Here is a 27,849-nt window from a genome sequence, read left to right on the forward strand (position 1 = left end):
AGTGGGTTTCCTCCCACAGTGCAAAGATGTGGCCATGCTAAATTGCCCATGGTGTTCAGAGATGTGTAGATTAGGTGGGCAATAGGGGGATGAGCCTGGGTGGGATGCTCTGAGGGTCAGTGTGGACTTGTTGGACCAAAGGGCCTGTTTGTAAGGATTCTGTGATCAACAATGGACTTGAGAAGCATTTTGCTGTTCGTAGAGCACTGAAGTTAGGGTCATTGAATGTTTTTAAGTGTAGGTGGGTAGATTCTTAACTAACAAGAGAGTCAAAGGATACTAGGCAGGTGGGGGATTAGCAGGCAAACGGAGTTGAGTCCATAAACAGTTCAGCCGTGATTTGATCAAATTGTGGACTAGGCTAAAGGGGCTGAATGACCTCTAAAATTCATGTGTTTGTATGTTAGGAGGCTTTTTGGCTTGTTGAGCTCATGCAGGCTTTCTACAACAGGCAGTCCCACTCCCTGCCCTTTCACTATAACCATGAAAATTGTTTTACCTACTCCAAGAACGAATTAAAGAACACTTTCATTGTCTGTGGAAGACCACCTGAAGATATTTCCGCATTTTGTTTTTACCTGGAGTTGTGATCCCGTAGTATCCATCACCAACAAAGTGACTTGTTGAACAATGTTGTGGCAGTATTCTAGAAGGACTAGATCTTCAATGTATGTTTGCCATGAGTTCTTAAGTCATCAAAATTGGTTTTGATTAAATTTCCTTTCTGCTCAATAAAAATTGAGGTACACCCTTTTATATTGTTTATTAAAGATATAAGACCTATGACTGAAGCATTCATGCATCATCTCAGTGAACAGTATTCTAATTTATCTATCTTTTTTTAAAATTCAGGAACGTAATATTTTCAACAAAATCTTTGGTGGGTTTCTGATGAGGAAAGCCTTTGAGTTAGCTTGGGCAAATGCATGTGTCTATGGGTAAGAGCCTTGTATTTTGTGTATATTTGAATTGAAAGCATCAGGAGTTCATTACACCTTTTATTTTACTCTAATGTACTGTAGATTTTAGCAGTTTTTGCCTTCTGTTGTCGATACTGTTTTTTTTTCAATTTTACTTGCTGTTTCTCCAAAACGCTGCTTTCAAGCATTCATGAGACAATCAAATATGGTCATTGATATGAATTTTTCTAGGATTGTCACAATTATTTTCATCACTGCATTTAATGGTGGTCCTGTATTGTCAGCAGTCTTTCATAGAACCATAGAGGCCATTTGACCCAACGACTCAGTGCTGATCCTCCAAAGGTGGGTGGCACCCAGACCCAGCCACATATCCATCTCCGTAACCCTTTGTCTACCTTGGCTAATCCACCTAGTCTGCACACCCCTACATAAAGAACAGAGAACAGTACAGCACAGGAAACAGGCAATTCAGGCCTAGAAGCCTGTGCCGACACATTTTGCCCTTCCATACTAGAGCTACCTTCACTTACAGGATCCGAATCCCTCTATTTCCTTCTTATTCACGTATTTGTCCTGGTGCTGCTTGAATGTTGCTCTTGTGTCTGCTTACACTGCTTCGTCTGGCATCGCATTCCAGGTGCACTCTGCCCCTTTGTGTGAAAAACCTGCCATGCGCGTCTCTTTTAAACTCCCCCCAACACCTTGACCCTGCATCTCCTAGTAATTGACCCCTCCACCCTGGGAAAAAGCCTCGTACTTTCCACACTATCCATGCCATTCACAATCTTATTAACTTCTATCAGGTCGCTCCTCAACCTCCTGCATTCCAGTGAAAACAAACTTGACCTACTGAGTTCATCCAGCCCCACACTTTGTTATCCTAGTCTATCCAACCTTACTTCATAGCTAAAATTCCCCATACCAAGCAATATCCTGGTAATCCTTTTCTGTACCCTCTTCAAAGCATCCTTCTGGTAGTGTAGTGATCAGAATTGTACGCAATTTTCCAAGTGTGGCCTAACTAAAGTTTTATAAAGCTGTAGCATAATTTGCCGAACCTTATACCCAATGCCCCTCCCAATGAAGGCAAGCCATGCCATAGACCTTTTTTTGGCACCTTATCTACCTGTGCTGCCACCTTCAGTGATCTGTTGAACTGCATACCCAGATCCCTCTGCACATCAATATTCCTCAGGGTTCAGTCATTCACTGTATAATTTCCACCTGTACTTGACCTTCCATAGTGCATCACCTCACATTTGCCCGGATTAAACTCCATCTGCCACTTTCCTGCCCATGCCTCCAACTGATCTATATCCTGCTTTATCCTCTGACAGTCCTCCTCACTATCTGCAACTCCTCCAATCTTTGTATTGTCTGCAAATCTATTAATTAGTCCAGCCATGTTTTCCTCCAAATCATTTATGTAGACCACAAACAGCACAGGTCCCAACACTAATCCCTGTGAAATACCACTAGTCACGGCCCTCCATTCTGAAAAGGGTCTGTCCACTGCTACCCTCTGACCCCTGTGACTAAACCATCACTGTATCCATCTTGCCAGCTCACTCTGATACCATGTGACTTCACCTTTTGTATCAGTCTGCCATGAGGGACCTTGTGAAAGCTTTATTGAAGTCCATGTAGACATCAGCTGCTTTTCCCTCATCAATCAATCATCATTGTCACCTCCTCAAAAAATTTGATCAAGTTAATAAAGCACTACCTCCTCCACACCAAATCATGCTGTTGATTGCTAATATGTCCATTTGCTTCTAAATGCATATAAATTTTGTTTCTGAAAATCTTTTTCAATCATTTCCCAACCCCCCAATGTGAGGCTCACAGGCCTGTAACTTCCTAGATTATCCCTGCTGCCCTTCTTAAATAATGAGATAATGTTGGCTATTTTCTAGTCCTCTGGGACCTCACCATGGCCAAAGAGGACACAAAGATGTCTGCCAATGCTGCAGCAATTTGTTCTCTTGTCTCCCTCAATATTCTGGGGTTGATCCCATCGGGACCCAGGACTTAACTGCCTTAATACCTTTTAAAGATGTACAACACCTCTTCCTTTCTAATAGCAACTTGGCTTAGAAATTTGACACTCCCTTCCCCAAGATCATCATCCACCAATTCTTTCTGTTTGGTGAATACTGACACAAAGTATTCATGTAGGACCTCACTTACCTCTTCTGGCTCCACACATATCTGCCCTCCTTTGTCCTTCTGTGACAGTGCTGTCACTTTAAAAAGGTTATTTTGACCTGGGTTTTTTTTGAAGAGCGGTTTTAAAGGCAGAGGCGGTGAAGCGGCTTGGGAACCAGCCTAAGTCAATAATGTAAGAGGCCTTTAGGGTTTTTTTAAAAACAATGTAATCGTACAATGGAAGGGGAGCAGTCAGTTCTCACAATTTAGGCTCTCTAGTTTTTTTTAAGCTGAAGCAGAACGGGTGCAAGCTTCAGTAAATGATTGCTTACTGACCTTTTCTGAAATTTCTCTTGTTCCCTCCTGGATTTGAATGCTGCCTGTAAGAATCTCTGTTTGAATTTACCTTTTTGCCAAGTGGTTTGTTTTTGGGATGTTGCTATATGGGAACAGTTAATTAGTAAAGTTACTGCATCTGGTATTTGGTTAAGTTTTCCAACAGTTAAGTTATTCTAAATTCCTCTTTCTTTTGCTTGTACTTTAAGTTTAGTGTTTAAATAAATTGTTTTTTGTTTAATGTTGAGTGGTTTGACCAGTTGCCTCACATTTGGAACAGGCACTTCACATCTGCCTTTGAAATAAGAAAATGTTAGGGTCTAGGCTACCTTCTTAAGATATTTTGAGGAGGTCTGGTCCGTAACACATGAGTGGGCCAACCCTTTCCCTGGCTATTCTCTTGTTTTATATACATGTATCAAAAGCCTTGGGATTCTCCTTAGCCTGGTTTGCTAATGATTTTTCATGACCTACTTTAGCCCTTCTAATTCCTTGTTTAAATTCTTTCCTACTTTCCTTAAATACTTCAAGAGCTTCAACAGTTTCCATTCTCCTGCATCTTACGTATGCTTCCTTTTTCTTTTTGACCAAGGTCATTGATGAATGGTCGCAACCTGAAACGTTAATTTTCCTGCTCCTCTGATGCTGCCTGACCTGTTGTGTTCCTCCAGCTCCACACTGTATTGGCTCATTTAGCATCCTTGGTCACCTAACTTGCCACACCTGTCCTTCGTTCTCACACAAATTTACTGCTCCTGAACTCTCAGCAACTACCATTTGAAATATTCCCACATGTCCAATGTGGATTTACCCTCAATCAGCCATCTCCAATTCCTGCCTAATATTGTTGCAGTTTGCCTTTCCCCAATTTAACACCTTCACCGAGGTAGACACTACAGTCAATTTAGCACGGCCAATCCACCTAGTCTGCACATCTTTGGACTCTGACAAGTCTGGAGCATCCAGCAGAAACACACAGACATGGTGACAATGTGCAAAACCCACACAGTTAATCACCGGAGGCTGGAATCAAACCCCAGGTCCCTGGTGCTTTGAGGCAGCAGTACCAATCATCAAGCCACCATACCTCCCAAAAAAAGTCTTTACGCACACATTTCACACCTTGGGTCATATAAGCCCGCCAACACATGAGCAAATGTACAGTGCTAATTGAGAAAGGGCCATTGACTGGTGTCAGCATAACTAAAGCAGCCTTCTCGATGGCCGATGTTTCAGAGTGCTGCTTCAGTGGCATCGCAGATATACTTCTCCAAGAGGAGTATCAGAGTGATCTTGTTCGAGACACTGGGATAGCTTTTGTCCTTGACGACAGATAACGTGGCAGTGGAGAAGCTAGGGCTAGGATAAGTGGGATTAATTCTCCGGTCCCTAACACCTCATTTTCACCATGGACGTCCAGTCCCTATATATCTGGATTCCCCATGCAGATGGACTGAAGGCCCTCTGCACCTTCCTGTCCTGCAGGCCCAACCAGTGCCCCTCCCCTCCCACCCCCTCGACCTGTCCGTCCTCCCCAGACTGACCTATCCCCTCCTATCTCCTCACCTATACTCACCTCTACAGGCTCCATCCCCACCTCTTTAACTTGTCTGTTTCCTCCATTTATCTTCAATCTGCCTCCCCCTGTCTCCCTATTTATTTCAGAACCCTCGCCCCATCCCCCTTTTCTGATGAAGGGTCTAGGCCCACAACGTCAGCTTTTGTGCTCCTAAGATGCTGCTTGGCCTGCTGTGTTCGTCCAGCTCCACACTTTGTTATCTCGGATTCTCCAGCATCTGCAGTTCCCATTATCTCTTTAATATTGTCTTTACCTGAATTAATGGATGAATGGAGTTCAATCCGGGCAAATGCGATGTGATGCATTTTGGAAGATCTAATTCACAAGCAAATTATACAGTAAATGGAAAGGTTCAGTGGAAAATGGATGTTCAGAGAGATCTGGGTGTTCAGGTCCATTGTTCCCTGAAGGTGGCAGCGCAGGTCAATAGAGGTGTCAAGAAGGCATACGGCATGCCTTCCTTCATCGGATGGGGTATTGATTACAAGAGTTGGCAGGCCATGTTACAGTTGTATAAGACTTTGGTTCGGCCACGTTTAGAGTACTGTGTACAGTTCTGGTCGCCACATTACCAAAAGGATGTGGATGCTTTGGGGAGGGTGCGGAGGAGGTTCACCAGGATGTTGCCTGGTATGGAGGGCGCTAGCTATGAAGAAAGGTTGAGTAGATTAGGATTATTTTCATTAGAAAGACTGAGGTTGAGGGGGGGACCTGATTGAGGTCTACAAAATCATGAGGTGTATAGACAAGGTGGATAAGCGAGAAGCTTTTTCCCAGAGTGGGGGACTCAATTACTAGGGGTCATGAGTTCAAAGTGAGAGGAAGAAAGTTTATGGGAGATATGCGTGGAAAGTTCTTTACACAAAGGGCGGTGGGTGCCTGGAACGCGTTGCCAACGGAGGTGGTAGATGCAGACACGATAGTGTCTTTTAAGATGTATCTGGACAGGTGCATGGATGGGCAGGGAGCAAAGGGATACAGACCCTTAGAAAACAGGTGACCGGTTTAGACAGAGGATCTCGATCGGCGCAGGCTTGAAGGGCTGAAGGGCCTGTTGCTCTGCTGTAATTTTCTTTGTTCATTGCATCATTGCTAATGTTCTGCATTTCCAACTGGCAACATTTGCAAATTTTTGTTGGTTTTCAGGAATTCGCGGCCTCATGCAGTCGCTGTCGATGACATCTTGTTTCAGAAACCAGTTGAGATTGGGTCCCTGCTGTACCTTTCATCACAGGTAATGTCAGTGCTTCCAATAATGAGGAGTCAGTGTTTGTCTAATCTAGTTATACACTCCATTTAATTTGATACAGTCAGAAAAATCCACTGCTGGTTTCTAGTCCATTTCATTAGGTGCCTGTCTTCCCTTATCAATGTACTTTCTAGCCATCTGCCAATTTGATATACTTACCAGAGCTGAACCCTGGATCTACTCGGCAGTGAGCAATTAAACCTAGCCAAATAACTGTAACAGACTAGATTTGATTAACTGTTACACTTTCTTGCCTTAATTGCAAAGGTGAACCTAAACACTTAAACTGTTGTGTCATGTCTCAACCTACATTCTCTGTAATTTTCTTATCTTCTGCATGGACCTCTGAGATTTATGTGCAGCAGCAACTTCCAAACCCTGGAGTCAATGCAGGGCATGGTGTCAGCACAGCTTGGAGAAATTGCAGGTCTCAGTTAGGTTGCACTATACCTTAAAGCGACATGCTCAAGAAGTGATCATAGTATGTGACCTACAGGTGGAAAGGACCCATTTACTGAGTTTTCTCTTACTGTGTGATATGCCAAGGTAATGTGGCACAGTTTTCATCCAAATTACTTAACTTGTGCCCAGATACACAACTGTCTTCATTGTAATGTGTACCTGTAAAACAGTTGCAAGGTCATATCGCGGCTGTACAGAACATTGGTTAGGCTCCTTTTGGAATACTGCATTCAGTTCTGGTCTCCCTGCTATAGGAAAGATGCTGTGAAACTTGGAGAGGGTTCAGAAAAGATTTACAAGTCTGTTGCCGGGGTTGGAAGTTTTGAGCTATAGAAAGAGGCTGAATAGGCAGGGACTGTTTTCCCTATAACATGAATAGGAAGGGCTTAGAGGGATATTAGCTAAATGCTGGCAAATGGGACTAGATTAATTTAGGATATTTGGTTTGCATGGGCAAGTTGGACCAAAGGGTCTGTTTCCGCGTTCTATATCTCGCTGGCTCTATATAGATACCAGGAGCTGTAATAAAAGTTTATTGAATGTTTCTGTACCACAATTCCTGGAGCGGTCAGCCACATGAAGTTCTTCCCTGTTGATGAGGCAGGAGGCTGAAACAAGAGTCTCTGCAATGTTTCGGCACAGTAGGAAGACTTCCAGAGGCTAAATGAGTGTCGTTCCTCTCTAACCTAAAGTGCTTTAATCTGAAAATCTGAGGCCAAGTCATCAATACATGTCAATGTCTAAAGATTATGTGAGGGAGGTCACTGTTGAAGGGAGTCAGTGCTCCCTGGAGGATCCCTTTGTTGGTTGTAAGCAGGTGGATGATTTGACCTCTGAGATGCACACTGATCTCTTATTGTGGAGTTGATCAGTTAGCAGATTTTCTCAGATTCATTAAATGCTTATTTGTGGAGGTTCAGTGGCCTGTAGCGTGCAGAATAAGTTGACAAAGCCAGTTTCTGTCATCAGATCTCTACGGAAAGCAGCCTCCATGTGTGAGGTCTGTGTCAGGACCTGGTCAGAGGAACTACCACCAGTGCTCAAACTTTGGGGAGGATGCTACAGCTTTCTGGATGGGAATCAGTCTGTTTAACAGAAGGTGGTTCAGGTCCCTGGTGATGGTGTGGTAGTTGCATGGCTATGAAGTGGCTTCCCTCAATTAGAAATGACCGCTACCTTGATTCGTAGCCAGATGTTTGACTTGTGCCTGTGCTGTGGTTTACTGGTAGACTGCTTTGCTCGCCATTTCATTCTATGTGATCCAGTATTCTTCAGGAATTTGAGGTAAATCCCATTGGCTTCTGCTACTTTGCTCAACTTGGTTGCCAATAGGGCACTGACCTCACGTTGCAGCAGTCCAGCTCGAGTTGTATGCTGTGCCAACACACACATTGATCTTCCTGATATCTGCCACAAAATCATCCTCTTCAAAGAACACCAACAGCTCTCAGCTCATAAAGCATTCCCATTAATATAGGATCTCTAAGTACAACACAACAGCCCACCTGCTCTCCCACGGCCCTGACTGGAACACACTCCTCACCTCCCAATGCTATAGCCCTGGTTGACTGTAGACATCACTAGTCCCAAGTTTTTCCCTTCCACAGGAAGTCTGGACAACGCTGAACTCCTGGAGGTCAGACCTGGGAGGTGGAGACCACATGCTCCACAGCGGAACATGGCTAAAGGTTTAGATTGTGCCTGTGGCCATTCAAATCAGACCATTACCCACAGAGTGAACTCCTGCCCTGAAAGATCCATTCACAGCATTAGCACTGTGCCAGCTGAAGCTGTTAAATGATCTATTAATCTCCATATCAAGCTGTGTTACTACTTCCGCAGCCATATGAAGGGAAGTTTTCAATTATTCTCCACAGTTGCAGGCTATCTCCAGCCTGAGTAATAATAAATAATACAATGCAGAGCAACATTGTGAACCAGTTAATCTTCTTTGAAGGTAGCTATGTAATAGGACAGCACATAAGCTGTAACTAGGGTAAATTAGACAGGAATAAAAACTGAAAGAACTGCCGATGCTGTCAGTCAGAAACAGTTCTCAGGAAGGGTCACGGGACCCAAAACGTTAACTCTTGGTATTTTCTTCACAGATGCTGTCAGACCTGCTGAGCTTTTCCAGCAACTTCTGTTCTAGCTTAGATAGGAAATCTGTATACAGGGTGGCACAGTGGCTCGGTGACTAGCACTGCTGCCTCACAGTGCCAGGTTCGATTCCACCTTCAGACAGTTGTCTGTGTGGAGTTTGCACATTCTCCATGTGTCTACATAGGTTTCGTCTGGGTACTTCAGTTTCCTCTCTCATTCCGAAGACATGCAGGTTAGGTTTGTTAGCCATGCTAAACTGCCATAGTGTCCAGGGTTGTGCAGGCTAAATGGATTGTCCATGGGAAATGCAGGGTTAAGGGGATGGGGTGGGATGCTGGGCCTAGACAGGATGCTGCCCAGAGGATTGGTGTGCAGCCTGCTTCCACAATGTAGGGATTCTATGTAGCTAGCGATGCATGAGGGCCTATAAACACCCAAGGAACCTTGCAGCTTTTACAGATCCTCCACTTTGTAACTCTCGGTTACTGAGTAACTGAACGCTGAAATTGTATTATCTAAGCTTCGATGTAGGTCTGCCTTTGCTGCTCTCCAGTGCCGAATTGCACATCATGCTGAACAGCTCTGCTCCCCAATGCATCTTCTCCATCATCCCACTTAATCCGCCAGGAATGGCCCTTCATATGAATGCTCAGTGTCCGTCAGGGTACATCAATATGGAATTTTCTAGATTACTGGCCCTGAGGTTATGTTCCAGACTTGTGAACAACATAAGAGACCATTTAGATGTTTAGCCATTGTGTTATTGAAAAATCAGGAATGCAAGATTTTGGGCAGCTAATTTTACCTGTTGCATACTTTATTCAGGGCAGTGAAATAGGCACCATCTGGCACCGAGGCCTACTGCTGACAAAGTGCAGATTGATAAAATCATCCCCTCAGTATCTATTTTGCAATAGAACAGTTTTCTCAAATTAGATCTAATTGGCCCTTCCTGTAATGAAACGTGCTTGCTTGTCAGTTTATTAACCTTTACAATTTTGCTGAGATCTTGTAATTGCCTATTAGAGCAATCTTAAAAAATATTTATTAATCAAAAAAAAGGTGTTAAAGCCAACTGTTTTGTGGCTCTCTAATAACGTCATTTCCTTGCTCCATAGGTTTGTTACACTGAAGATAAATACATCCAGGTCAGAGTGCACAGTGAAGTTGTAGACCCACTCACAAAAGAGCACAGCACCACCAATATCTTCCATTTCACCTTTGGTTGTGAGACACAAGTGAAGCAGGTTGTCCCTAAGACTTACGGAGGTAATATATTTCTGACCCAGTGTCTGGTTTCAAAACAACTTTGTTCACGTTGGTTGCAATATATGTAACTGAGAGATCATATTCTTGTAATTTTGAACAATTAGAGGCAGTTGCTAAGTGAGATTTCCTGTTGATTAAGTTGGCGACTTCACTTTTTAGTTTTACTACCCACTCTCTATAATTGCATTTGCATCAATATATACTCTAAGTGAAGGAAGCTTAAGGATCTAATCTGCTGCATTTGCATCAATCCAATACTGACAGAAAATGTAAGAAGTACTTCATATGGAATTAAATTGTTGGTTTTCTGCATTAGGGTGAGAAAGCTTAACTCGGGTGTAATGAATAAATTAGTCTTCACACATGAAACGGTGCAGGAGAACTTCGTGGTCATTATCACTCATGTATTTTTCTGGATGAACCCTGTTTATTCCCCTTCCCTAAATTTGTAGTTGCTCAAATACTTCAGATTCAATAGTGTGGTTGCAAGTTGCATGATCTCTGAATTGGATCTATGGGCCTGAATGCACCATGAATGCTTACAGAACAGGAAAGTGAATGTTCTGAATTCTACCACTACTACTAGACAGTAAGGCAGAGATAGATGATGGGCTTTCTGGGGAAGCCAAAGTCCAAGCAAGGTACCTGCAGCTCAGTGCAAAATCTACCCTTCAACCAATCAGCTCCACATTCTCAAAAACAAAGAGCACACCAAAGGTTGTCCTAGTGTATCTGAACTTAAACCAGGACAGTGTTCTCAGATGCATTAAACTGCAGGATTTCTGGGTCTGGAATGAGAAAGGTGACACATATATACAGTACAGGATGCAGACTTAAGGAATGCCTCCATACTGATTCAGTGCTTGCAGTTTTAATAAACACAGCCTAGGAGTTTCCTTACAGATATCTCCACGTTGTTATCACGCACATCAGATTGTTCAGCCAAGGGCAGAACTGGTTACCAAACTCATCAATTGCATTCAGAACACTGCGCTGATGAGAAAGGGAAGACATGGGGAGTTTATTCACAAATTACTAAAGGCTGATCTTAGAATTGTCATGCTGAAATTAACAGAATAGTTCCCCCAGCTGTAACTTCTTTGTTTTCTTTTAAAAAAAAGTGCTACTGGAGATTGTCGGCATCTGTGATTACAAATATATACATCAATCTGATCTTCTGGTTTCTACTTACAGAATCTATGCTTTACTTGGATGGAAAACGACACTTTAAAGCACGAGTCATCAAAAACTGAAGTCTGGCAAACCAGCCTCTGTCTAAATAGACAGTCTGAATATTAGTAATATCAGTCTAAAATGCAGGATTTTATATTGTTCTTGCATATTAGGTCATTTTTCATTTAAAAACTGCTTTTGTATTTTTCTAACTATATTTAAATATCTTGCAGTTGCTTCACTAATTTTAATAGTATGACATTGCTTAAGAAGTTTGCAGTATACGGTATAGGAGAAACATGTATTTAACTGCTAAGCTACATAACAGATTGTCATTATTGTGTTGCTGAAGGGTAGAACTGACTATTTCTGATTACAGTGCACACGAACTAGTGTGAGATTCATTTTCTATTTTAACACACATTAACCATAAGCAGACAGCGGACCACAGTAAAAACACATGCACCTTTCTCAGCTACAGTAATGCTTCAGTCCTTTTAGTTCCATAACTGTGTTTATTCATCTAGGCTGCAATTGGCTGAGACAGCCAGCACTAGATATAAAGAGAAGCTTTCCCACATGTGGTTTCCTTTCTACCCAGTAGAGCTACCACATTAAATAGTGCACTAATATCATTTAAATACCTGTTTAAATGTACACGGGCAAAATGTCAAGATGTTGCTTTTGTTTTTTGAATTTTAAAATCAAAGCATGTACCAGAAATATATTTATTACAAGTATTTTGCTTTCTGTTTACCCAAAGAGCATTGAAAGTGAACCATGTTTACAGGGGTTTCTTTGCTCTTTCAGATATACATCCAAACATATTTGTGCTTTATATTTCATATGCTACCCAGCTTACACAGTGCTGTTATGTGAAGGGAGGAGTGGGGGGGAAGTTTCCTTGCACAGGTATATGGTTTATATCCATTTATATTTGGATGGTGTCACAGAACCTTTTTAAAAAATGAATGGGTCATCTCCATATCCTTGCTGTGGGATATTCAAGGTTATATGTTTTAATGATTTGAAACAACGTGCAGTGAAAGGTTTTCATAGCCTACTAATTGCCTTACAAAGCTGTACTTTCCATGAATAGTAGCTCCTGAATGACTTATTGGAAGCTTTCGTGATTCTGTCAGTTTTCACAAATTATCTTCCTGAATAGCTGAGTAGATATTTATCTGAAAAAGGTGGACTTTTTTTTTCATCTCTGGAAACCTGGATTAGAATCTAATTGGATGGATTAAATTAAAAACTAAAAGGATTTGCCACCAAAAAAGTTTGGGCACTTCGAACTTAATGATTGTGGAACACAAAACTGACATTTTAAATTGAAACATCTGGAGTCACTACTAGTACAGCAGAAAATATTCTTTTAAGGCCAGAGAGCAAGGAAGTGTGCACTGCCTCTGGAAAAGCACCTTATTTTAAAGCCATCAACGGGATTAAGTTTCTATATCTTGTTCTATGAGCAGATGAGGAAGTGTGAATTATTCTGTTATATTTTCACAGTTCTACATGCCAGATTAAGACACAAAAACATTACTGATTGATGTATGCCTTATCAGAGGCATGTTTTAGTTTCCTTTTAATAGTAAAGCTGGAAAGACTGTAATAGTTTTTGAATAGTGCCAGACAAGGGATGATGATTTATTAGTTGTGCGTGGAGGTTGAATGAATAAGGGTGTTTTTTTTAAATCATAGAGAAGTGATGTGTATAAAGTCTGATTTGAGTAATTTGTTGCATTGCAGGTTTGAAAAATATCTTTTTATTTTTTATTTTACTTTGAAATTACGAGATTAATAGTTATTTGATAATGCCGCATAATTACAGGAATAGTGGCCCCATGTCTCACAGCACAAGCTCTCAAACTGCAATAATGCATCCACGTTGGGATTTCTTATGCCAACTAACAATTTGAGCATTCACTGTGACTTGATAACCTCTCACTGAACAGTGCTTGCAGACATCACCAGTATAAGATTAGACATTGCAAGTTAGTGGTGTTGCTACAGGGATCAGTGCTGGGACCACACTTATCTGTTATTTATATTAATGACTTGGATGAGGAAAATGAATGCAATGTTGCCATGTTTGTGGATGACACAAAAAGCCTGCAGAAGAAGTGAAGGGGAAGAGTCTCAAAATCAGTAATTTTTGAAAAACATCAGTGCTTAAAACTATCTAGCGCAAGAAAAATACATTTGTAGTAAATTATACAAAATCAAGATTAACCTATGGCAGGGCAGTTTTGACAAGCAGCATGCCAATCCTATGATGTGGGGAGTCATGGACACTTCACAAGCCCCATTTACGCACGTCCAAGAAGTGCCACCAGCTGGACAAACTCAAGCAATAGGTTTCAGAGCTTGAATCACTTTAGGGCATCCATGACGCAGAGAACTGTGTATAGAACATTCAGAAAGATGGTCACACTGTAGGGTAGGGGCATATAAGCAGCTGGGGAATGGTTGACCACTAGGCAGATTTGGGTACTGATGAAGATGAGAGTTCTTTTGAGGAATGCAACAAGAGCCAAGCCTGTGGCAATACACATGGCCCAGTTATACAGAGGGAATGAATATGAAGTGAATAATACCAATTGGGGATTAATTAATTAGGATAACAAACAAATGTTTTTGTGATCACAGACATGACTCTAGCATGATATGTTGACCCCTGGTGCTAGGGTCAAAGAGCTTACAGGACAGTCCTCAGAGTATTATCCCAACTGAAGGCCATACTGGGAAAGTCAGACCCTTGCGTAAAACTCAGGCAGCACCATGGCACAGTGATTAGCACTGCTGCCTCACAGCACTAGAGACAGAGGTTCAATTCCAGCCCTCTGTGACTGTGTAGAGTTTGCATCTTCTATGTCTGCGGGTTTCATCAGGTGCTCCAGTTTCCTCCCACAGTCCAAAGATAGGCAGGTTAGGTGTATTATAGAACATAGAACAATACAGCGCAGAATGGGCCCTTCGGCTCTCGATGTTGCGCCGACCTGTGAGCTAATCTAAGCCCCTCCCCCTACACTATCCCATCATTATCCATATGCTTATCCAAGGAATGTTTAAATGCCCCTAATGTGGCTGAGTTAACTACATCGGCAGGCAGGGCATTCCACGCCCTTACCACTCTGAATAAAGAATCTGTCTTAAATTGGTCTGGTAAATTGCCTATAGTCCAAGGATGTACATGCTAGGTAGATTAGCCATGGTAAATGCAGGGTAAATGGGATGGGGTAGGGAGATAAATGTGGGTGAGATGCTGTTTGGAGGCAGATTTAATGGGCCATATAGCCTCTCCACACTAGGCATTCGAGAGCTAAAATAAAATCTATCAAGTCAATGTGGCAGTTTCTACTTAAACAGTCAGAACAGGCTGCAGAGTATCTTTGACAAGTTCATTATACAAAGACAAAAACAAATTAGATATAGAAGACCATTTAAAATAAAAAAAACTTTCCAAATCAAATCTAAGATAAAATGTGAGGCTGGATGAACACAGCAGGCCAAGCAGCATCTCAGGAGCACAAAAGCTGACGTTTCGGGCCTAGACCCTTCATCAGAAGGGTCCTGAGATGCTGCTTGGCCTGCTGTGTTCATCCAGCCTCACATTTTATCTTGGAATTCTCCAGCATCTGCAGTTCCCATTATCTCAAATCAAATCTAAGTTCTGATTCTTCCGTTTTTATGAAATGTAGAGTTTTCCTACATTGAATACGTGCAAAATTGAGGATTTTAGTTTTCTCAGCTTTTAATAACCTCCAGATTTCTAACTAAATTTTCCTAATTTGGAGATTTTACAAACTAAACATTTCCTGAACTTGCCTGTCTTCCTAAAAAGACAGAAATCTAGAACTGCTATTGACTCCAGTCAAGACTCTTCTGTACTGCCTGAAAAACCTTAAATATCTGGATTTTCTACAATAAAATTGATCCACGATTATTTTAAGTGTAAATCTAGGACATGTTTATCTACCTGTCGTAACCCACCATGGTATAAATAGTTTTCCACTAATGCTGTAGAAATTCACAGGTGCCACTCTTGATGTACTAATTAGACCACTGCTCCAGAGTGAGATCTAAAAAGAAAATCCTTCACAAACCAACATTCACATGTCAGTGTTTTGAAACCAAAATTCTAAATTTATATAAATCTCACACCGATCATCACAGGGAGAGGGTGAACAACCAGACAGTGCGGTCCATGATGGTACCAATGATACAGGTAGGAAAGGGGATATGGTCCTGCAGTCAGAATTTAAGGGGCTTGTGGAAAATTAGCCAGCAGGAGCTGAACAGCACTAATCTCCAGATTACTCCCAATGCCATAAACAAATACAGAAACAGAAAGATGAACGTGTGGCTAGAAAAATGGTTTAGGAGGGAGATCTTTAGATTCCTGGAACACTGGGAATAACTTTAGTAGAAATGGGACCTGTACAAGCCACATGGGTTGTATTCAAACAGAGGGAGGATTGATATCTCTGAGGCAATTTGCTACCACTATTGGAGTGGGGTGGAAGAGAGCTCTAAATTTACTTGGCAGGGGAGAGGGAAGCAGACCAAATCAGACAGTAATATTAGGATGCACTAAAACTGGGATTGACATGTAGTATTGGAATGGCAAGTTAATGTGGAGGTGCAGCAAAGAAGAAAGTAGATTGAGTACGGTTAATAAGATTCAGAGATAATGGGAACTGCAGATGCTGGAGAATCTGAGATAATAAAGTGTGGAACTGGATGAACACAGCAGGCCAAGCAGCATCTGAGGAGCACAAAAGCTGACGTTTTGGGCCTAGACCCTTCATCAGAAAGGGGGATGGGGCAAGGGTTCTGAAATAAATAGGGAGAGAGGGGGAGGTGGATCGAAAATGGATAGAGGAGAAGATAGGTGGAGAGGAGACAGACAAGTTAAAGGGGTGAAGATGGAGCCTGTAGAGGTGAGGAGGTAGGGAGGGGATAGGTCAGTCCGGGGAGGATGGACAGGTCGAGGGGGCGGGATAAGGTTAGGAGGTAGGGAATAGAGGTGCGGCTTGATGTGGGAGGAGGTGATAGATGAGAGCAAGAACAGGTTAGGGAGGTGGGGGCAAGCTGGGGTGGTTTTGAGATGCAGTTGGGGGGGGGGGGGGGGAGATATTGATGCTTGTGAAATCCACATTGACACCATTGGGCTGCAGGATTCCCAAGCAGAATGAGTTGCTGTTCCTGCAACCTTTGATTGGCATTGTTGTGGCACTGCAAGAGGCCCAGGATGGACATGTCATCTAAGGAAAGCCAGGGGGAGGTTGAAATGGTTTGCGACTGGGAGGTGCAGTTGTTTGTTGTGAACCTAGTGTAGGTGTTCTGCAAAGTGGTCCCCAAGCCTCTGCTTGGTTTCTCCAATGTAGAGGGAGCCACAACGAGACTCCCTTGTCCACTCCACACTTCCATCCAACCCCACCACACCCGGCACTTTCCACTGCAACCGCAGGAAGTGCTACACTTGCCCCCACACCTCCTTCCTCACCCACATCTCAGGCCCCAAGATGACCTATCACATCAAGCAGATGTTCACCTGTACATCTGCTAGTGTGGTATACTGCATCCGCTGTACCCATTGTGGCTTCCTCTACATTAGAGAAAGCAAGCAGAGGCTTGGGGACCGCTTTGCGGAACACCTACGCTAGGTTTGCAACAAACAACTGCACCTCCCAGTCGTGAACCATTTCAACTCCCCCTTGCATTCCTTAGACGACATGTCCATCATGGGCCTCCTGCAGTGCCACAATGATGCCACCTGAAGGTTGCAGGAACAGCAACTCATATTCCACTTGGGAACCCTGCAGCCCAATGGTATCAATGTGGATTTCACAATCTTCAAAATCTCCCCTCCCCCCACTGCATCACAAAACCTGCCCAGCTCGCCCCCACCTCCCTAACCTGTTCTTCCTCTCACCTATCCCCTCTTCCCATCTCAAGCTGCACCTCCATTTCCTACCTACTAATGTCATCCCACCCCCTTGACCTGTCCATCCTCCCCGGAATGACCTATCCCCTCCCTACCTCCCCACCTATACTCACCTCTACAGGCTCTATCCCAACCTGTCTTCTCCTCTATCCATCTTCAATCCGCCTCCCCCTCTCTCCCTATTTATTTCAGAACCCTCTCCCCATTCCCCTTTTCTGATGAAGGGTCTAGGCCCAAAACGTCAGCTTTTGTGCTTCTAAGATGCTGCTTGGCCTGCTCATCCAGCTCCACACTTTGTTATCACAGTTAATAAGATTGATGGGTTATAAGTCCAGATTCCAGTATGAAATTATGATGTTGTTCCTGTCAAAGGAACCTTAGTAAATTGTTGCAGTACATTTTGTACACACTGCTGCCATTGAGTGTATGGAGTCAATGTTGGTGGATGTGGTGCCAAAAAAATGAGCTGCTTTGTCTTGAAGAGTATCAAGCTTGCATTGTTGGAGCTGCACTCATTTGGGAAATTGGGCAATATTCCAGACTCCTGATTTGTGCCTTGTAGATGGTGGTCAAGCTTAAGAAAGTCAGGCGAGGAGTCACGCACCACACGATTCCAAGCCTCCGCCTTACCTGTCTTGAGTTCCTGGATTTGTTTGAAAGCTGTCCAATTTAGCACAATGGCAGTTCCAGACTACATGATGGAAGGTATGATCGATGTGAAGATGGGACATGATCTCCACAAGAACTGAGCAGTAGTCACTCCTACCAGCATATGAACAAACTTGTCATTTTAAATGATATCAGGACTTTTATTATGAAAACTGAAAGAAGTTCGCTGTCAGGTCAGAAGGTTATGTCACACCCCCAACTATGGGTAGCAATTAAGCATACTCACAAATTTTGCTCTCCCATGAACCAGAATTGCAATGATAACTGCAGGAAAACACACCACACACAAAGAATTAATTGTTTTATTGTTTGAATCAGGAACCAGATATTAAAAAAACACCAATGTAATTAAGCTTAATGTTTTCTATCAAAATACTTTAGTTTTCCAGCTGGATCTGGAATTATCTGAAAAAGAACAGAAATAAAACAAATCAAGGTCATGATATTTCAGAAAAACAACTGCTAGAAGCTTCAGGCCAGCTACTAACAAAGGTGTACAAACAACAAGCAAAAGGAGCTAAGCTATTAAGCCAGCTGTAGCCCTTTAAGTGATGCTACTATTCCCTTAAATTACAATGCGCTTAATCATCTAGTAAACTAAGTGATATCCTTGCAAACATTTGTGAAAGAGTTAATCCCTCCTTTAGGCAAAATACAAAACAGGCCACAGTTTGGATATACAATTTCTGAGAGAAAAGAAATTCTTTGCAAAATTGATCATTGCAACGTTTCTGCAAACAATCTTTTTAACATTTCAAAATGTTGTTTGAGAGAAATAATCATTATCAAGTTTGAACAGACCAAGCACAGTGGTATATGAGCAAATTATTAATGGGACAAAGATGCCTCCTAACAATGGAGAGGAAACAGAAAATCTGAAACATGCTGAGCGCAGGAAAAGAGTACAATGATGTTGGCAAAAAGGAAAGTGTGACCTTTGGGCCATGTACAAAATTATACAGCAGCAGGTGACATCCAAAGGGGAATGGGTTCAAGAGAAATCTTTAAGGTACTCAAACAACAGACAGAAAGAAAGCGAAAACCCAAGATAAAAGTAGAACTGAGCAGGATAGTTAATACACTAAGAAAACAATTGAAAGTGTTTTCTTTCCAATCATTAAGAATGAGGCATTATAACAAAGTGTGTAGTTGGATGAACACAGCAGGCCAAGCAGCATCGTCAGAGCACAAAAGCTGACGTTTTGGGCCTAGACCCTTCATGCCCAGAATGAGGCATTGTTCTTTTTCAAAATCAAGACTGTTGTTGTCAGACTGCTTTCTGCATTTACTTGCATTTCCAAAAATCCTTCAATAAGAATCCACCAAGGAGTTATCCAAATTGTCATGGACCAGAACACCCTCCCCCCAAAATACAGTAAGGCGATAGCTGAGACCTTGACTTTAAATAAATATAAAAGTTAAGTGTAAAGCGCTGTGTTGCAGATGATGTTCAACTGGTCCACCCCACTAGGCTTCAATCAAAAATCACTTTATTCTTTCAACATGGTTAGAATACAAGCGAAAAGAAGAACTGGCATAACCATCTCTATCAAAATACTTAAAGTAATGTATTACCTAACCACTAATCATCAACTGTTCCAAAATAGGCAGCACCCCATTTACACACTCTTGGCAAGGCAATTTAGCAAAATTTAAGGTTCTCACGTGCTGCCTCTCTCCAATCCAGCACAATGAAATAAACATGCAGGGTGTAGGCCCGAAACGTCAGCTTTTGTGCTCCTAAGATGCTGCTTGGCCTGCTGTGTTCATCCAGCTCCACACTTTGTTATCAATGAAATAAACAGTCTGCCTTTTTTTAATTTCTAAGAGGACGTCTCTCAACGAAGACTCCAGCAGCAGAGAACTGAAGCCGCTTGCTCAGCAACCTTCTCATTAACTGAAAGCAAAATCCAAAACCTTCCTGGGTCTTGATCAGGCGCGCTCTGATCCCACCCACTCAAGATTCTTTTGTCTCATTAGAACACCCAGGAATCAGTTCACAACTGCCTGATTAAAGCAGACAGCCTTGCATCACTGTGGCCATACCCCTCTACAAGAGAAACAGTACAGAATACATCCTTCTGAAGGGCACAGTGCTGTCACAAAATAGAATAACTTTCGCCGCGTTTGGAGGAACTAGGAAAATAATTTGAAAACTGATAACAATTCATGGAGGAAACAAAAATAATTTCCCAACTGTTCAGCTAACAACTGGTATGTACCTCATGCCACAGATTAAATAATGTCATTCAGAGAATCCTACTACACATGAAGTGACTATTCAGCCCATCAAGTGGTTTTTAGTTTAATTCCCTTAATTTCCCTCAAATTTTCCTCCAATTCAATTTTGAAGATTACTATTAATCTGCTTCCAACACCCTATCATACAGCATATCATTAAAAAACCAAAGCTAACTGGATCTTGTTATGTTATCTAGATCATTCATTATAAAATTAGGACCACAATAGAGAAATATGTATAAGCACATTTGGAGCACTGAGTCCAGTTTTAGTCCTCTTCATGTCAGATAGAACACAGATTTTCCTGACTCAAGCTAACAGGCTTTATGCCTTCAGTTTGTAATTCACTGGTCTAGGTTTTAAAAGACAAATATCATGGGAAGCTTTAACACCATAATTGAACTGGCTTGTGAAATAAGAAACACAGTATGTATGAACAACGGATTCATTACAGTCCATTATGAAACCATTTAGTTGAATGTCTGCACAATTAACTCACCATGTTACATGAATGGTAGGAGTAAGTCCTGCCTGAATAATTAAACAGCAGCTCAGGATTAATTGATTGCTGATCTGGGATCAGGAGATTTTATCAGAGGACTGCACATAACCACAGACCTCAGCTATTTAGCAAGAATCTGGGGTACTGAAGAAGGGGATATGGACAATTAAAGAGATACAATAAATATGCATAAAAGGTGGTGGAGGTTTAAGCCCTTCAGGATAGCCCCTTCAGCCCTTGATGTTGTGCCGACCTATTATCCTACTCTAAAATCAAATTAACCTGCGTACCCCTCATCTTACTATAATCCATGTGCCTATCCACGAGTTGCTTAAATGTCCCTAATGTATCTGACTCCACTACCACTGCTGGCAGTGCATTCCACACATCCACCACTCTCTCTGTAAAGAACCTACCTCTACATCTCCCCTACATTTTCCTCCAATCACCTTAAAATTGTGTCCCCTTATGATAGCCATTTCCGCCCTGGATCACCAAAATGCTCTGCCACCAAGAGATCTGACACCTGGCCGAGCAACAAATCCAATATGGCCTCCCCTCTAGTCAGCCTATCTATATATTGAGTCAGAAATCTCTCTTGGACACACCTGACAAAAACTGGTCCATCCAAACTATTTGCAATAAGGAGGTTTGAGTTTGTATTAGAGAAGCTGAAGTCACCCATGAAACAGCCTTATTACTTCTGCACCTTTCCAAAATCTGCCTCCCAATTTGTTCCTCAGTGTCTCTGTTGCTATCGTGGTCTGCAGAAAACTTCCAATAAAGTGACTGCTCCTTTCCTGTTTCTCACCTCCACCCATACTGACTCAGCAGTCAAACCCTCCTCGACGACCTCTCTTTCTGCAGATGTGATACTATCCCTGATTAGCAATGCCACTCCCCCACCTCTGTTATTTCCCTCCCTATTTCTTTTGAAATATCAAAACCCCAAAACATCTAACAACTATTCCTGCCCCTGTGTTATACAAGCCACAACATCGTAGCTCCAAATACTGATCCATACTCTAAGTTCATCACCCTTGTTGCGCCAAAACAGACACGCTCCAACTGTCACACTGACTTCAACTTTGCCCTATCAACTGTCTAACCTTCCTCACAGACTCTCTGCATGCTGTATCTGCCTGTACAACAGCTATCCCATCCTTTGGTCCATAGCTTCAGTTCCCATCCCCCTGCCAAACTAGTTTAAACCCTCGCGAAGAGCTCTAGCAAACCTCCTGCCCAGGATATTGGTGCCCCTCCAGTTCAGGGGCAACCCATCCTTCTTGTAGAGGTCCCACCTTCCCCAGAAGGCATCCCAATGATCCATGTAGCTGAAGCCCTCCCTCCTACACCACCTCTCTAGCCAAGTGTTCAGCTGCACTCGTTCTCTATTCCTAGCCTTACTAGCCTGTGGCACCGGTAGTAATCCCAAGATTACTACTCAGCTCTTCCTGCCTTTCAGTTTCCAACCCCACTCCCTATATTCACTTTTCAGGTCCTCATCCCTTTTCCTAGTTGTCATTGGTACCGATGTGTACCATGACTTCTAGCTGCTCATCCTCCCCCTTAAGAATCCTGTAGACTCAATCTGAGACATCCCTGACCCTGGCACCATGGAGACAACATGCCTTCTGGGAGTCTTGTTTGCAACTACAAAATCGCCTGTCTGTTCCCTAACCATTGAATCTCCTATCACTATTGCTCTTCTATCCTCCCCTGTACCCTTCTGAGCCACAGAGCCAGTCTCAGTGCCACAGACCTGGCTGCTATGGCTTTCCCCAGTAGGTCATCCCCCCCAATAGTATCCAAAGTGGTATACTTATTACTGAGGGGAGCGGCCACAGGGGATCCCTGCACTGTCTGCCTATTCCCTTTCCCTCTCCTGACGGTCACCCAGCTACCTTTATCCTGTGAGTTAGGTGTGACTACCTCCCTATAACTCGTCTCTATCATCCCCTCAGCCTCCCGAATGATCCGGAGTTCATCCAGCTCCAGCTCCCTACTGCGATCTGAGGGGATCTGGAGTTGGGTGCACTTCTCGCAGGTTAAGTCAGCAGGGACACTAGTGGTGACCCTTACCTGCCATATCCTACAAGAGGAGTATGCAACTGCCCTGGCTTCCATCCCCTCTAAATTGCCAAAAGAGATAAAGAGAAAGGAAAATAAAACCTCACGTTACCGACCCTCCAGACAGTCTTTTTTTTTGGTTCGAGGAGGAGGATACATGTGAAGTGTTTCCGGTTTAGCTACTGCCCGAATATATTAGTTCATTTACCCAGCAGTCCTCATGTCCACGTTTGCACCTGCTCAGGCTTCACTCCGCCTATTCACGAAGCAAGTATTTTACACACAAGGTTACCTTTCCGGCTGCCCCCGGCTCGCATTCTCACAACTCCTGCTGCTGAAATAGAGAGCTGTGAAAGCACAAGCCGAGGGAAGCTGGGAAGGTAAGTTTGTGTATAAAATACTTGTCTCATAAGTCAGCCATCAGTCAGTCGAATGTCTGATCTTGTTTTGGCATTTTTCTCTCTGTCTCCTCTCTCTTTTTCTCCCCCAGTTTATGCTGCTTCATCGCACTCCTTTTAGGGATGCATGAAAACAAAACGCAAAAATGTGACCCAACAACTCTGGAGGTCACAACAGAAGTATCGTTGTGAAAAATAAAGGAATAAAACATAAAAAAATGGTAGCACACACCAAGGAAGGAAGGATTGGGACTTGTTAGTGTTCATTTAGGAGAGCAGAACTTAAGTACCAAAAGCTGGGGTACAGGTACTGATACAGGTACAAACTGCTATGTGCCAATCACCTTGTAAAGAGATATTAAGTCTCAGTTCAAAATGCAGACAGCACTGTTCATCAAGGGGTCTTACCTCTGGGAAAGTGTGTTCCAAGAAAAAGAAAGCATACAAAGATGAAGGACAAATAGAAGGGAGACAAAATGGCAGTATTCCAAAAGATAACAGCTCTAAAATTATTTTCAGATTTAAATGTGAAGTACAGGTGCTATTTTTCAGTGCTGAGAGTAGTTGGAGACAGGCATGGCAGAAAGCAAAGTAAGTTATAAAGTTTTCCCTAGGTTTTTGATTTGTTGATTTTCTGTTGGCTGCTCATTAGTGAATTAAGAGATGAATAAGAACACTTTCTGCTTTTTTTTAATCCTGACGTCTATGTTGAGCAACAAGATTCACATAAATGAATTCCGTGAGACAAGTTTTGATTTCAGCAATTTCTAATTAACAAAAGCCTAAACTTTTAAAAAGGAAAGACACTCCCAAAAAAGGGATACCTGCCTATGCAAGTGTCTGGTTGAACTCTGGAGCAAAATTATGAAGTTGCAGAATGAATACTTTGTAAACTATTTATTAAGTAAAAGTTCCTTCCAGTATGGTCAATATAATTATAATGTTACTAAGTTTTTAAGACTGTTAGCTTGAAATATCTATTAGAAATACGTACTTGAGATTTCTATCAAAATAATATTATTAACTTCAAACCTTGCTCACAGATTCTGTCTGAACGTTCTTATTATACCAAACACTAAACCTGACAGATCAAGGATAAAACATTCCTGATCCCAGAAACAAGGCAAAAACAAAGTTGCTGGAAAAGCTCAACAGGTCTGGCAGCATCTGTGGAGTAGAAAACAGAGTTAACGTTTCAGGTCTGGTGACCCTTCCTCAGAACTGATGGTGGCTGGGAAAACATCAGTTTATATGCAGAAAATAGTGCGGTGGGTGGGGTAGGGAGTAAACGATAGGATATAGCCCAAAGGGAGAGAAAGACAGTTGGACAGACAACGGAGTTGCTAACGGTCGGGCTGGGGGGACGAGTGGTTGTTGGTGGGGGCCGTTGGTGACTACCGACAGGGGGTGTGTGTGTGTGTGACGCACACGGCAGAGGGCTGGGAGATAGGAGCGTTTAGGCACTAAAATTATCAAACTCAATATTGACTCTGGAGGGCTGTAGGAACCCCAAGCGGAAAATGAAGTATTGTTCCTCCAGCTTATGCTGGGCTTCACTGGAACATTGTAGCAAGCCAGAGACAGAGATATTGGCCAGGGAGCAGGGTGGTGCATTGAAGGCAACAGGAGGTTCAGGGATTTTTTGGGAGCAGAACGTAGATGTTCTGCAAAGTGGTCACCAAGTTTACACTTTGTTTCCCCAGTGTAGAGGGGACCATACTGTGAGCAGTGAATGCAGTAGACTAGATTCTTGAAAGTGCAGGTGAAGTGTTGCTTCACCTAGAAGGTATGTTTGGGCCCTTGGATACTGGGGAGGGAGGAGGTAAATGCGCAGGTGTTGCACCTTCGCCGGTTACAGGGGGAAGGTGCCGTAGGGCTGTGGGGAGGTGCTGGGGGTGAAGGAAGTATGGACCAGGGTGTCCCGAAAGGAATGTTTCCTGCGGAAGGCGGACAAGAGAGGGGAGGGGAATATTTGTCTGGTCATGGCACCTTTCTGGAGGTGGCATTTGATGATCTTCTGGATGTGGATGTTGGTGGGATGGTAGGTGAGGATAAGAGGAACAGTATCACTGTTGCGGGAGGGAAGAGAAGGGGTGAGGGCAGAAGTGCAGGAGATTGGGTGGACCTGATTGAGGGCCCTGATGACAATGGAGCTGGGGAAACCTCAGTTGAGGAAGAATGTGGACATTTCGGAGGCTCCCTTGTTGAAGTTGGCCTCATCTGAACATATGCGACGGAGACGGAGGAACTGAGAGAATGGGATGGTGTCTTTACAGGACGTTGGGTATGAAGGTGTATAGTTCAGGTAGCTGAGGGAGTCAGTGGGTTTATAATGGATATTAGTGGACAGTCTATCCCCAGAACTGGAAACAGAAATGTCAAGGACGGGAAGGGAGGAGTCAGAGACAGACCAGGTGAAAGTAAGGAAATTGGAGGCAAAACTGATCAAATTTTCCAATTCTGGATGAGAGAGGGAAGCAGCAATGATGATATCATCGATGTATCGGAGAAAGAATTTTGGGTGGGAGCCGGAATAGGACTGGAACAAGGAATGTTCCACGTACCCCACGAAGAGATAGGCATAACCAAGGCCCATGTGGGTACCCACGGCAACCCCGCTTATCTGAAGAATATTAGAGGAGTTAAAAGAGAAGTTGTTGAAGGTGAGGACAAGCTCAGCCAAGTGGAGGAGGGTGGTGGTGGGTGGGAATGGTTTAGCTCTTTGCTCCAGGAGGAAGCAGAAAGCCCCAAGACCCTCCTGGTGGGGAACGGATGTGTAAAGGGATTGCACATCCATGGTAAAGTGGTGGCGGCTGGAGCCGGTAAACTGGAAGCTTTGAAACTGGCGTAAGGCATCAGATGAATCATGGATGTATGTGGGTAGGGATTGGACCAGGGGAGAGAAGACTGAGTCAAGATAGGAAGAGATGAGTTCTGTGGGGCATGAACAAGCTGAAACAATGTGTCCACCTGCACACTCCTGTCTGTGGATTTTTGGCTGGAGGTAGAAATGAGCTGTGCAGGGTTGGGGTCTATTAGCTTGGGAGTGGATGGAGGGAGATCACCAGATGAAATGGGATCTGTAACCATACTGGATGCAATGACCTGATGTGCCATGGTGGGGTCATGGTCCGGGGGAGGTATCTGAGAGCCGACGCTCAGCCTCTGCAAGGTAGAAGTCAGTACGCCAGACAACAACAGCACCACCTTTATCAGCAGGCTTGATGACAAAGTCAGTCTCTATTGCCAGAGAGTTCACTTACAAGTCTTCTCGTGGCCACCACTTTTTCATGACTTCTTCTGGTTTAATCTGATTAAAATACATTAGTAGCATGATTACAGATATTAATGCACTGATTTTTTTTTAAAAAGGTCCAATATCTAGCTCAAAGTCAATACCAACACAGATTTGACAAAGCAACATAAAAGGGTGCTAACATTTAACTGCGATTTACTATTGGTATCAATTGTATGCAAACCAAAACCTCCTTGTTATAAAGATGAGAACAGAGAAGGTTTTAAGTTAATGAGAGTCTTACCGTGTCACTTCCAGGTTTCCAACCAGCTGGGCAAACTATAAAAACCAAAGAAATGAAATAAATTTCAGGCTGCAGCTAAGCAATGTCTTTGTGAAAAAAAATTACTTACTCAACTTTTAAAATTTTTAAGCTATTTCATTGTTTCTAACTGATAAACTTCATGCAATTATCTCGACTATAATAATATGTACCTTCACCGTGTGCATCAGTGTACTGGAATGCTTGAACTAAACGAAGCGTTTCATCCACTGAACGCCCTACTGGAAGATCATTCATTGTAATTTGCCTCAGTATTCCTTTGTCATCAATGATAAAAAGTCCTCTGAGAAAAAAAGTAGAGTATTTTTGTCAACTTTTATTTTCCAAAAGTGAAGCTGTACATTTGCTGTAATTTACATATAGAAAACAGGTTTGAGAAAAGGTGACCTACAGATGAAATTGCATTGTTGGAACTATGTTCATCCTGGCACCAACTTCAATTTGAAAATTATATGATAAAGGTGATATAGCACTGTTAGCACATAAAACATGGTAAAGCATCAGACAAAATTTGGTGCTGAACTATATGAAGTGCACAGACAAATTCTCCCAAATTCACATGCAAAATTGGGAAAAAATCTAATTGGTTGCCGTCAGGAGTTATGGACTAAAAGCATTATGAATGTGTTTCAGAGTATAATTGAACTCGGATGTCATATCTTTGACTGATCCCTGCATCTGAATTTAAGGGTTCAGAGAACAAACGAAGTCACAAAAGATGTACAGTCTAATGCACTCTTCCTGGACATGCTAGCTGAGAAATCTGCTAATGGGTTCGCTACTGCTCGTCACAAAACTGCATTCTCTTATTATATGGCATTAGTATGAAAATATAGCTCTAGCTTGACCAAATTAACAAGCATGCAGTGGGGAAGGAAGAGTTTAAAAGGTAAAAGCTTAGAATAATTGAGCTTAAAATGGATTTTAGATACAAGAACCTATTAGAGAGATTGAGATCTTTCATCCCTGGAGGAGAGAAGATTAAGAGGTGACCATATTGAGGTGCTCAACACAATGAACAATTTTGACAGGGTAAAGAAGGATACCCTATTTCCACTTGTTAGTATGTCAGCTACGAGGGGTCACTAATTCAAGACACTCAGCAAGACAGCTAGAAGTGAGATGAGGAGAAACTTCATTAATCAGAGAGCTATTAGAATTTGGAAGGCACTAGCTGGGAGAGTGGTGGAGAT

The 27,849-nt window shown here is 42.7% G+C and overlaps 2 protein-coding genes across 4 annotated transcripts in view; one reads left to right on the top strand and one right to left on the bottom strand.

Annotated features, from left to right (window-relative positions):
* The window catches only part of LOC125457256 (acyl-coenzyme A thioesterase 9, mitochondrial-like), a 51,731-nt gene extending 40,097 nt beyond the window's left edge, over positions 1–11,634 (top strand). For both annotated transcript variants that reach the window (XM_048541227.2, XM_048541228.2), the window contains 4 exons: positions 853–938; positions 6,133–6,220; positions 9,919–10,069; positions 11,264–11,634. In XM_048541227.2, the coding sequence (XP_048397184.1) occupies positions 853–938; positions 6,133–6,220; positions 9,919–10,069; positions 11,264–11,322 (384 nt within the window). In that variant the 3' untranslated portion in view covers positions 11,323–11,634. The remainder of the gene's footprint in view (positions 1–852; positions 939–6,132; positions 6,221–9,918; positions 10,070–11,263) is intronic.
* A 6,521-nt stretch (positions 11,635–18,155) lies between these two features.
* The window catches only part of prdx4 (peroxiredoxin 4), a 37,020-nt gene continuing 27,326 nt past the window's right edge, over positions 18,156–27,849 (bottom strand). The window contains exons 5-8 of one of the 2 annotated variants that reach the window (XM_048540493.1): positions 26,809–26,939; positions 26,618–26,652; positions 26,342–26,388; positions 18,156–18,272 (exon numbers count right to left, since the gene is read on the bottom strand). In XM_048540493.1, the coding sequence (XP_048396450.1) occupies positions 18,269–18,272; positions 26,342–26,388; positions 26,618–26,652; positions 26,809–26,939 (217 nt within the window). In that variant the 3' untranslated portion in view covers positions 18,156–18,268. The remainder of the gene's footprint in view (positions 18,273–26,341; positions 26,389–26,617; positions 26,653–26,808; positions 26,940–27,849) is intronic. The other variant, XM_048540492.1, reaches the window with a different exon arrangement.

Source organism: Stegostoma tigrinum, chromosome 12 (assembly GCF_030684315.1).
Source record: "Stegostoma tigrinum isolate sSteTig4 chromosome 12, sSteTig4.hap1, whole genome shotgun sequence".
In the NCBI taxonomy this organism is placed as follows: Eukaryota; Metazoa; Chordata; class Chondrichthyes; order Orectolobiformes; family Stegostomatidae; genus Stegostoma; species Stegostoma tigrinum.